At 37.0% G+C, this 12,738-nt stretch overlaps 1 protein-coding gene across 1 annotated transcript in view; it reads left to right on the forward strand.

Moving 5' to 3' along the window:
- The window catches only part of AXDND1 (axonemal dynein light chain domain containing 1), a gene marked incomplete at its 3' end in the record, with an annotated part of 381,147 nt that extends 368,750 nt beyond the window's left edge, over positions 1-12,397 (forward strand). The window contains 1 exon segment of the mRNA XM_007937629.1: positions 12,211-12,397. Coding sequence (XP_007935820.1) covers positions 12,211-12,397 — 187 coding nt within the window.
- Between the last annotated feature and the right edge of the window lie 341 nt (positions 12,398-12,738).

Here is a 12,738-nt window from a genome sequence, read left to right on the forward strand (position 1 = left end):
TGGAATTCCCATTCTTCTCAATGTTATCCATAATTTGTTATGATTCACACAATCAAATACTTTTGCATAGTCAATAAAACACAAGTAAACATCTTTCTGATATTCTTTGCTTTGAGCCAGGATCCATCTGACTACAGCAGTCATATTCCTCGTTCCATATCCTCTTCTGCATCTAGCTTGATTTCTGGAAGTTCTCTGTCAATATACTACTGCAACCATTTGTAAATTATCTTCAGTAAGATTTTACTTGCATGTGATATTAATGATGTTACTCAATAATTTCCACATTCTGTGAGATCACCTTACTTTGGAATGGGTACAAATAGGGATTTCTTTCAGTCAGTTGCAGATCTCTTGGCATAGCCGAGTGAGTGCCTCCAGTGGGGCATCCATTTGTTGAAACATCTCAATTGGTATTCTATCAATTCCTGGAACCTTATTTTCATCACTTCCTTCAGTGCAGCTTTGACTTCTTTCTTCAGTACCATTGGTTCTTGATTGTATGCCACCTCTTGAAATGGATGAACTTCAACCAATTCTTTTGGTACTATGCCTGTGCATTCCTTCCATCTTCTTTTGATGTTTCCCACATCATTCAATATACTGCCCATAGAATATTTCAGTATTGCAACTCAATGTTTAAATTTTTTCTTCAGTTCTTTCAGCTTGAAAAGTGCTGAGCGTGTTCTTCCCTTTTGGCTTTCCAACTCCATGTCTTTACATGTTTCATTATAATAATTGACTTTGTCTTCTCGAGCTGCTCTTTGAAATCTTCTGTTCACTCTTTTATCTTATCATTTCTTCCATTTGCTGTAGCTACTCTCCATTCAAGGGCAAGTTTCAGAGTCTCTTCTGATATCCAGTTGGTCTTTTCTTCCTTTCCTGTCTTTTTAATGACCTTTTGCTTTCTTCATAGATGATATACTTGATGTCATCCTGCAGTTACTCTGGTTTTCTGTCATTGGTGTTCAGTGCATCAAATCTATATTTTATATGGTCTCTACATTCAGGAGGGATATATTCAAGGTCATATTTTGGCTCTCATGGACTTGCTTTAATTGTCTTCAACTTCAACTTCAACTTGCATATGAGCAGTTGATGGTCTGTCCCACAGTCAGCTCTTGGCCTTGTTTTGGCTGAAGATATTGAGCTTTTCCATTGCCTCTTGCCACAGATGTAGTCATTCTGATTCCTGTGTACTTGATCTGGCAAAATCCACATGTGTAGCCACCATTTGTGTTGTTCAAAAAGGTATTTGCAATGAATAAGTCATTGGTCTTGCAAAATTCTGTCATGCGATCTCCAACATCATTTCTATCTCAAGGCCAAATTTCCCAACTACCAGTGATTCTTTTTTGTTTCCAACTTTTGCGTTCCAGTTACCAATGATAATCAGCACATCTTGATTGCATGTTCGGTCAGTTTCACATTGTAGAAATTAGTAAAAATCTTCAATTTCCTCACCTTTGGCTTCAGTGGTTGGTGCATAAATTTGAGTAATGGTATTAACTGGTCTTCCTTGTAGGCATATGAATATTATCATATCACAAGCATTGTACTTCAGGATAGATCTTGAAACATTCTTTGTGATGATGAATACCACGCCATTCCTGTTCAATTTGTCATTCCCGGCATAGTAAATCATATGGTTGTCTGATTCAGAATGGCCAAAACCTGTCCATTTCAGCTCACTAGTGCCTAGGATATCAATCTTAATGCATTCCATTTCATTTTTGACAACTTGCAATTTTCCTAGATTCATACTTTGTACATCCCATGTTCTGATTATCAATGGATGTTTGCAGCTGTTTTTTCTCATTTTGAGTCATGCTACCTCAGCAAATGAAGGTCCTGAAAGCTCTGTTTTATCCATATCATTAAGGTGGGTTCTACTCTGATGAGGCAGCTTTTTCCCAGTTGTATTTTGAGTGCCTTCTGATCTGAGGGGCTCATCTTCTGGCACTGTATCAGACAGTGTTTGAGGGCTATTCATAAAGTTGTCCAGTAATATATCAGACAGTGTTTCACTGCTATTCATAAGGTTTTCTCTGGCCAGTTCTTGGAGAAGTGAATGGCCTCTTCCCTCTTCCGAATCTGTCTCAGTCTGGATGCTTCACTGAAACCTATCCACCATGGGCAACTCTGCTGGCATTTGAAACACCAGTAGCACAGCCTCCACCCTCACAGCAATATGCAAGCCACCAGAGTAGAACAAACTGATGGACAAGTTCGTCTCCCTTAGCTGCTTCAAACTGCTCTGCTCACTTCCTGGCCTTCCCCCTAACTGTTCCAGCCATCCACCCTGGATGCCACTTCCTGCCTATTTTTATTGTGATTTGGGTCAAAGTTTACAGTGCAAATTCATTTTCTGTACAGCAGTTGATACACATTTTGTCTCAGGACATTGACTACAGTTCCCCACAATGTAACAGTTCTCTCCCACTTCCTCCCTGTAGTGATTATTCACTTTTAGTACATTGTTTTTCCTTTCACCCAAATCAGTACTTATCTCTCCCTATCTAGCAGTGCTCCCTTCCCTCTCCTCCCATCCTGGGCAATCAACAAAGAGTTTTCTTCCATATATAAACCTTTCCTTGACTTTTTACAATAGTGAACTAATACAATACTTGTGCTTTTCTGTTTGACTTATTTCACTCAGCATAATGTCCTCCAGGTTCATCCACATTTTGAAGTGTTTTCCAGATTCTACATTATTCTTCAGTGTTGCATAGTATTCCATTGTGTGTATATACCATAGTTTGGTTATCCATTCTTCTGTTGATGGACACTTAGGTTGTTTCCATCTCTTTGCTATTGTGAAAAGTGCTGCAGTGAACATGAGTATATCTATTCATATACTGGTTCTCACTTTTTAGGTTTATACCTAGTAGTGGTATTGCAGGATCAAATGATATAATTCTAACTTTTTAAGGAATTACCATACTGCTTTCCACAGCAGTTGTATCATTTTACAGTCCCACCAGCAGTGTAGGAGAGTCCCAATCTCTCCACATCTTCACCAGCATTTATTTCCTGTATTGTTGAACTTTGCTGTTATTGCTGAGGTGAAATGGTATCTCATTATTTTGATTTGCATTTCTCTAATGGTTAATAATGGTGAACATTTCTTCATGTGTTTGTTGGCCACCTTAATATCTTCTTTGGTAAAGTATCTCTTCATGACTTCTGCCCATTTTTTAATTGGATTGTTTGTCTTTTTGTTGTTGAGGTGTTGGAATTTTCTATAAATTTTAGAGATAAGTCCCTTGTCAGGTATGTCATTGCCAAATATTTTTTCCCAATCCCAAGATTCTCTTTTTACTCTGTTGTAGAAGTCTTTTGTGGCACATAAAAATTTTATTTTTAGAAGGTCTCAATCATCTAGTTTATCTTCTGCTGTTTGTGCATTTTGGGTTATGCTTGACAGGGTATTTATGCCATAAATTAAGACCCCTAAGTTTGCCCCTATTTTTTCTCTGATGAATTTTATAGTTTTAGATTTTACATTTAAGTCTTTGGTCCATATGGAGTTAGTTTTTGTTTATGGTGTGAGGTATATTTCCTTTTTCTGCAAATGGGTAACCAGTTTTGCCAGCACCATTTGTTAAAGAGACTTTCTCTTCCCCATTCAATGAATTTCAGTCATTTGTCAAAGATCAGCTGACCATAGGTGGATGGATATATTTCTGGCTTCTCAAGTCTGTTCCACTGTTCTGTGTGTCTGTCATTGTACCAATACCAGGCTGTATTGAATATTGTGGTTATATAGTAGGTTTTGAGATCGGGGATTGTGAGACCTCCTACTTTGTTCTTCTTTTTCAATAGTGCTTTGCTTATCCGAGGTCTCTTTCCTTTCCATATAAAGTTAGTGATTTGTTTTTCCATATCCCTAAAGAATGTTGTTGGATTCTGGATTGGGATTACATTGAATGTATAGATTGCATTGGATAGTACTGACATTTTCACAATATTCAATCTTCTTATCCATGAACATGGTATATTCCCTTTTTATGTAGACTTCTTATGGTTTCTTTTTTCTTTTTTCTTTTTTTTTTTGCCCATTTATTTTATTTACCAGTAGTTCTTGTGGTTTCTTGAAGTAGTGTTTTGTAGTTTTCTTTGTACAGGTCTTTTGTGTCCTGGGAAGATTTATTCCCAAGTATTTTAGGTTTTTGGTAGCCATTGTAAATGGTATTGATTTCCTTATTTCCTTTTCAGCAATCTCTTTGCTGGTGTAGAGGAATCTAACTGATTTTTGTATGTTGATCTTATACCCTCCACTATGCTAAATCTCTTAGTTAATTCCAGTAGGATTTTTGGTGAGTTTCTTGGGTTTTCTCTGTATGGGATCATATCATCAGCAAATAGGGATAGTTTTTCTTCCTCCTTACCAATTTGGATGTCTTTGATTTCCCTTTCTTTCCTTACTACCTTGGCTAAGACTTCCAATACAATGTTGAATAGTAGTGGAGATAGAGGGCATCCTTGTCTAGTTCCCATTCACAAATGGACTGGTTTCAATCTCTCTCCACTGAGAATAATGTTGGCTATTGGTTTTGTGTGTATGCCCTTTATTATGTTGAAGGATTTCTTTTCTATTCCTATGTTTCTGAGAGTTTTTATCAGGAATGGGTATTGGATTTTATCAAATGCTTTTACTGCATTGATTGATATGATCATGTGTTACTATTCCTTCATTTTACTTATGTGATGGATGATATTGATAGTTTTTCTAATGTTGAACCATCCTTGCATATCTGGTATCAACCCCACTTGGCCATGATATATTATTTTTATGTTGTGTTATTGGAGTCTTTTGGGTAGGATTTTGTTGAAGATTTTTATATCTGTATTCATGAGGGATATTGGTCTGTAGTTTTCCTTTTTAGAGATGTCTTTGCTTGGTTTTGGTATCAAGGTTATACTTCTTAAAATGAATTTGGGAGGATTCTATCCTTTTCTGTGTTCTGGAATAGTTTGAGTAGGATTGGTGTCAGTATTCTGAATATTTGGGGGAATTCACTAGTGACACCGTCTGGGCAAGCAATTTATTTTTGTTTTTGATAATTTTTTAATGACCTGTTCAGTTTCTTCTTTTGTTATGGATCTATTCTAATTTTCCACCTCAGTCTGTGTTAGTTTAGGTAAGTTGTGTCTAGAAATCTGTCCATTTTTTCTAGATTTTCAAATTTGTTGAAGTACAGTTCTTCATAGTATCCTAGTGTTATCTTTTTTTTATTTCAGTTGGTTCTGTTGTGACATTCCCCAATTCATTTCTTGTTCATGTTATTTGTATTCTTTCTCTCTTTTCCTTTGTTAAGTTTGCCAGTGGTTTGTCAATTTTATTAATCTTTTCAAAGAACCAACTTTTTGTCTTGTTGATTTTTTTTCTGTTGTCTTTCTATTTTTGTTTCATTTATTTCTGCTCAAATCTTTATTTCTTTTTTAGTGATGTTTGTAGGCTTTTTTCATTTTTTTTTTTCCACCCTTTTCCTAATTGTTGGAGATGTTGGGTTAAGGCATTTATTTTGGCTCTCTCTTCTTTTTTGATGTGTGCATTTATTGCTATAAATTGGCCTCTGCTCACTGCTTTTGCTGTGTCCCAAAGATTTTGGTATGTTGTGTTTTCATTCTTGTTTGATTCAAGGAAATTTTTAAGTTCCTTTTTATTTCTTCTATTACCCAGTCTTTTTCAAGGAGGGTTTTATTCAGTTTCCATGGGTTTGCTATTTTTCCTTTGATCTTCCTATTGTTGATTTCTATTTTGAAGTATTGTGATCTGAGAAGATGCTTTGCAGGATTTCAGTGTTTTTCAATTTATTGAGGTTTATTTTGTGGCTTAACATATAGTCTATCCTGGAGAATGTTCCACGTGTACTGGAAAAGAATGTATATTGTGCTATTGTTAGGTGAAATGATCTGTAGATGTCTATAAGGTCAAGTAGGTAGATTGTATTGTTTAGTTATTCTGCATCTTTGTCACGCTTCTTTCCAGTTGTTCTATCTTTCTTGAAAGTGGTGTATTAAAGTCTCCTACCATTACCAAATTCTTTTCAATTCTGTTCAAGTCTGATTTATACACTTAGGGGCTCTCTGATTGGGTGCATAGATATTTGTTGTGAGTATGTTTGTCTCGTTCAATCAATCCTTTAATCATTATATAATGTCCTTACTTGTCTCTTATGGTGGTTTTTGTCTTAAAGTCAGTTTTACCAGGAATTAATATTGCCATTCCTACTCTTTTTTGCAAATGTAACCACTGCCATGGAGTCGGATCCAACTCATAGCGACCCATCCTTGAGTTTCTGAGGTAGTATCACTATGGCAGTAGATTGACCAACTTTCCTTCCAGGGAGTGGCTGGAGGGTTTGAACCACCAGCCTTCTGGTTAGCAGTCAAATGCCTTAGGCACTATGCCACCTAAATCTTTTTCCAGCCTTTGATTTTTAGTCCGTTTTTGTCTTTGTCTCTAAGGTGTGTCTCTTTTAGACAGCATATTGATGGGTTATATTTTTTAATCCAGTCTGCAACTCTCTATCTATTAAGTGATGCATTCAGTCTATTCACATTCAGTGTAATTATTGACAAGTATGAATTGGTTGCCGTCATTTTGTTAGGTGTTTTTTTTTTTATGGTGTTTGTGATTTCTCTGTTCCATGTAATTTTCTGTGCTCAGCTCATTTTGTTTATGAGTCATGTTATCATTTCCTTTGTTGCTGTTGTTTAGTATTTGCTAAAAATATGTGCTTGTCCTCTTTTTTTATTTTGATACAAAGGTTTATTATTTTTCTTTGAGGTTACCCTGTGATTTTCAATTTTCTTTCCAAGTTTAGAACAGTGTACAAGTTCTATAACTACACTATTTTTTCCCCCTCTTTTTGGTTTGCTGTTGTCCTCATTTGCCAACCAGATGTCTTTGGTTAAGTCTTGTAAGCTTATTTTACTTTGGATATTTCCATAATTGGGTTGGTTTCTGGGTTGTGTCATCATGTGTATTTATCACTCGTTGTTGTTTGCTGTTGTTGGTTCTCTGTCCAAAGGACTCCTTTTAGCATCTCTTGTAAGGTTGGACTGGTTTTAACAAATTCCCTTAATGTCTCTTTATCTGGAAATGTCCTAATTTCACCATTATATTTGAGTGACACTTTTGCTGGGTATATAATTCTTGGTTGAATTTTTTTTTTTTTTTTTCTTCAGGGTTTTATATACACCATCCCACTGCTTTCTTGCCTTCATGGTTTCTGCTGAAAAATCAGAGCTTAGTTTTATTGGTTTCCCTTTGTAGGTAACTTTGTTTTTCCCGTGCTATTTTCAGGATTCTTTCTTTGTTTTTTGTTTTAGTGAGTTTGATTATGATATGTCTTGGTTATTTTCTTTTGATGTCTATCCTGTTTAGGGTTTGTTGAACTTCTTTAATGGATATATTCTCATCTTTCATCATATCAGGGAAATACTCTTCCAACAAATCTTCTACAATTTTCTTTATGGTTTTATTTGTCTCTTCCTGTTATGGAATTCTGATTACATGTGATTTTTTCCTCTTGATGGCATCCCACATACATCTTAAGCTTTCTTCATTTTGTTTTGATCCTTTTCTGATTGATCCCTTTCCAAAGAAGTATTGAGGTATTTGTCTTCAATCTCACTAATTCTGTTTTTCATTAATTCAGTTCTACTCCTTTGCCTGTTCAATGTGTTGTCTATTTCTGAAAATTTTGTATAAATCTTCTGGATTTTTATCTGTGGATTTTGTATCATTTCTAATTTTTTGTTTATGTTGTCATTTTGTTCTTGTATTGTCTTCTGAAATTGTTCTAGGGTTTTGTCTGTGTTTTTCTTAATTTTGTCAGTGTTTTCCTTGACATGTCTCTCAAATCTGTTGTAGGGCTGAAATATAATTCTTGTGAATTCCTTAATCAGTGAATTCCAATGTTCCTTCTTCCTCGGGGATGTTTTCTGGGCCTGCATCCTGGTTCCTTGTTTCTACTACTTTATCTTGCTTCTTTGTGTGTCTATTGTCTCCAAGACATTGTGACATTGTTGTATTTATATTTAATTGGTGATTGTATATTGGTGTGATTTACCCAAGATTTCTTTTCCCTTTGTTTTGTTTTGATGTATCTGAGTGAGTGTGGTACTGTGCTTCTCTATTCGCTAGCTGGCATCACTTAGGCTCTCACCACCTGTCTGCTGGTGGGTGTGATAGAGAATGAGAGTGTCTGCACAGATCTCTGTTAGCTGTTTGTAAAGAGCAGTTAATGGTGAGTTGGGCTTTACTGGCTGTCATCTGTGATTGGCCAGTTGGTGCAGAAGCAAGTGGTGGTCCTTACTCAGTAGATGGGGCTGCAGGAGGTGTGGATATGGTTGGGTCATATGAACACAGTTGTTTTCTCCCATTCAGTTAGGCAAGAGCAACAATGAGAAAAAAAAACAGCAAAAAAGTAAAAAGAAGAGGACAAAAAAAACACAAACCACATAAGCACACAGAAATAATCACTAAAAAAAAAAAAAAAAAAGAATGGCAATAAATAAGAAGAACTATTTAAAGACATAGTTTAAAAATAGAAAAAAAAACATAAATAGAAAATAGAGGAAAAAAAAGAAACACCACCATATCTGTGGAGCAGGGGGTGGAATAAAAGAAAAGAGCAAGAGTGAAAGAATGTAAAGAAAAAAATGAGAACACTGCAAAAGGAAAAAGAAGGGATGGGAAGAACCAAAAGAAAGAAAAAAAGATGGGAACCCAGGAAATGGAAAAGGGGAAAAAAAAAAAAAAAAACCTAGAATCCATGAAGGGAAAAAGAAAGAATAAAAACTAAAAGGAAAAAAAGAAGACTTTTTAAACAAACAAACAAATTTTGGAGGGTGGCAGGGCACCCAGGCTCTGTCAGAGCACACAGACTGGCATGGAATTCCTGCCAGTCCAAAATAGGGGTGGTGTTGGGAGATGGCTGCACCTCTGTTCACCAAGTGGGTGTGGGGTGTAAGAGTAACAAAGGGAATATCACACCTTTCTGGTCGTCAGCCTCCAGTGTTGTTGCCCATACTGTTCTCAACAAGTGGAGCCTATTCTTAGGTCTCTGAGATAGGAACACTGCCACTTTAAATACCCAAACTGGCTGCACTACTTGCCAATAATCAAAATGGCTACGCCCTCAGGACAGCCAAAAGTCAACAGATCAGTTTGTTTCCTTATTTGCTGTTTTCCTTTCTAGTCATCAGCCACCAGTGTAGTTATCCATGTAGCCCTTAGTGAGCTGGGCTGATTTTTAGGTTATTGCCCAGGTCCTAACACAACTTGTAAATATTCAAACTGACAATGTTGTCAGGATAGCTGAAAATCCGTAGCACTGTTTGTTTCCTTATTCACTGTTTTCATTTAGGTTCTTCTACTAATTGGTACTTAATCCACTTCTTTCTCCTTTCTTTCCAAACTCAGGGCTCCAGGATTATCTTCTGTGTCTGTGTCAGTTGGTTTCTCTTTTCTTTGTGGAAGAGAATCAGAGTAGCTTGTCTGTCTATTCCACCATCATACTTGAAGTCCCTTTCTTGCCTTTTTAGTGACCTTTTGCTTTCTTCATGTATGATGTTCTTGATGTCATCCCACAATTGGTCTGGTTTTTTGTCATTGGTGTTCAGTGTGTCAAATCTATTCTTCAGATGGTCTCTAAATTCAGGTGGGATGTAATCAAGGTCATATTTTGGCTCTTGTGGAGTTCTTTTAATTGTCTTCAGCTTAAACTTGAACTTGCACATGAGCATGATGGTCTGTTCCTCATCTGGCTCCTGGTCTTGTTATGTCTAAAGATATTGAGCTTCTTCATAGCCTCTTACCACAGGTGTGGTCAATCTGATTCCTGTGTATTCCATCTGGCAAGGTCCACGTGTACAGCTGCCAGTTATGTTGTTGAAAAAAGATATTTGCAATGAGTAAATCATTGGTCTTGCAAAATTCTATCATGCAATCTCCAGTGTCATTTCTATCACCAAAGTCATATTTTCCAACTACCAGTGATTCTTCTTTGTTTCTAACTTTCAGTGATTCTTCTTTGTTTCTGAGAAAGTAATAATCAATACATCTTGATTGCATGTTTGGTCAATTTCAGACTGCAGAAGTTGATAAAAATCTTCAGTTTCCTTGTCTTTGGCTTTAGTGGTTGGTACATAAATTTGAATAATAGTAGTATTAACTGGTCTTCCTTGTAGGTATATGGATATTATATTATCACTGACAGCGTTATACTTCAGGATAGGTTTTGAAACACTCTTTGTGACAATGAATGCTATGCCATTCCTCTTCAATTTGTCATTCCTGGTATAGTAGATCATATGATTGTCTGATTCACAATTATCAAAACCCCAGTCCATTTTAGCTCATTAATGCCTAGGATATTGATCTTTATGCATTCCTTTTCATTTTTGACAAGTTCCAGTTTCCCTAGATTCATACTTCATACATTCCATGTTCCAATTATTGAATATTTGCAGGTGTTTCTTCCCATTTTGAGGCATGCGCATCAGCAAATAGAGGTCCCAAAAGCTTTACTCCACCCAAGTAATTAAGGTTGACTCTACTTTGAGATGGCAGCTCTTCCCCAGTTGTATTTTTGAGCTCCTTCTGACCTGAGGGGCTCATCTTCTGGCACTATATCAGACAGTGTTTGATAAAGACAACTATTCATAAAGTTTTCCAGTAATATATGAGACAGTGTTTCACTGCTATTCATAAGGTTTACACTGGCCGATTCTTTGAGAAGTGGATGACTCTTTCCTTTTTCTAAGTCTGTCTTAGTCTAGAAGCTCTGCTGAAACATGTCCACCATGTGTGACCCTGCTGGTATTTGAAATACTGGTGGCATAGCCTGCAGCCTCACAGCAATATGCAAGCCACAACAATACAACAAACTGACAGATGAGTGATGGGCTAAAGACTAAAAACCAAAATCAAACTCCTTGCCATCGAGTCAGATCCAACTAATAGTGACCCCTCCTTGGGTTTCCAAGACAGTATCACTGCAGAAATAGATTGCCCAGTCTTCCTTCTGAGGAGTGGTTGGTGAGTTTGTACCTCCAGCCTTCTGGTTAGCAGTCAAATGTCTTAAGCCTAGGAAGAGTTAAAATGCCTGAAGATGCCAATAGCATAGGCCTAAACACATATAACATGAGCTATACTGATGAAGAAAGACATCTTAAATTAGTTTTCTCAATTGTAAAAATTTATTTTAAAGGTAGTAGAAGTGAGACACTTGGGTTTAGTTTGTTGGATCACATCGATTAAGAAGATTCCAAATCTATTCCTAAAAAAAGGGTTCCCTAGCTATTGAAGGAGAATTCTAAATACTCAAAAGTCAGATGTGGAGATGAATTGTGGTGCTGGCGAAGAATGCTGAAAGTACTGTTGACTGCCAAAAGAGCTAACAGATCTGTCCTGAAGGAAGTGCACCTGAAATGCTCCTTGGAAGCGAGAATGGCCAGACTTCGTCTCACCTATTTTGGTCATGTTGTCAGAAGGGAACATTCCCTGCAGAAGGATGTCATGCTTGGTAGGGTGGAGGATCGATGAAAGAGGGGGAGGCCTTCAACGAGGTGGATTGACACAATGGCTGCGATGATGGGCTCAAGTATAGCAGGGATCATGGAGTTGGTGCGGGATCGGCCAGTGTTTCGTTCTGCTGTGCATTGTTGTTGTTGTTTGCCGTCGAGTCGGCCCCAACTCATAGCAACCCCTCCTTGGGTTTCTGAGGCAGTATCACTACGGAAGTAGGATTGCCCAACCTTCCTTCCGAGGAGTGGCTGGTGGGTTTGATCCACCAGCCTTCTGGTAAGCAGTCAAGTGCCTTAGGCACTATGCTACCAGAGCTCCTTGCTGTGCATAGGGTCGCTATGAGTCGGAAATGACTCAATGGCACCTAACAACAACAACAACAAAAGTCAGATACCATTTTTAAATGATAAATATGTTTTATTCTTACATCATAGCACAACTACAACTCTGATGTTAACCTTTAAATTAGTTCCCAGACTAGTTAGTTAGTTCTTGGCTAACCATTGGTGTTACTGCTTCCCTTATTTGTACTCTTCAGATGTGTTCATCCAATCCCATTGACCTTTTTAGACAATGACTTTCTAGACAAAGATACTTATACTTTTTTTTTTTTTTTTTTTACCTTTTTCATTTTGTTGTGTTTCTCTGGATTTTTTCTGCATCAGGGAGATTGAAAGCAGAGCTAGACAGGCAGAAGAGAAGTTTGATGAGGTAAATGAGAAATTTCATTTTACTCTTATAAAAAATAAAGATCTGGAGAAGGAACTAGAAGACATGAAGTCCAAAAAGAAGGAGTCTGAAGAAAGAGAGAGGAAAAAAAATGAAGAACACAAACACGAAGAAGACAAAGAAGAAGAAGATAAAGAAGAAGAAAACAAAGAAGAAGACAAAGACGAAGAGGTCACTCCAGTCGCAAGTTCCTCTAAATCTCTAAAGAAAGGTGAGGCTTGCCTTCTTTTTTTACTTTATATAGGTTATACGTATTAAAGTAAGCTTAACTTAGCCACAGTATTTTAGAATAACAGCAATGCCTTTAGTGATGATCTACTCTAGTTTATACTTCTGAAAAGAATTTACACACATGTAACTATCTTATTCGTTGTTGTTTGCCGTTGAGTCGGCCCTGACTCGTAGCGACCCCTCCTTGGGTTTCCGAGGCAGTATCACTACGGAAGTAGGATTGCCCAACCTTC

This window comes from Orycteropus afer, unplaced genomic scaffold, assembly GCF_000298275.1.
Source record: "Orycteropus afer afer isolate SDZICR_OR568_19922 unplaced genomic scaffold, OryAfe1.0 scaffold00043, whole genome shotgun sequence".
NCBI classification, from domain to species: Eukaryota; Metazoa; Chordata; class Mammalia; order Tubulidentata; family Orycteropodidae; genus Orycteropus; species Orycteropus afer.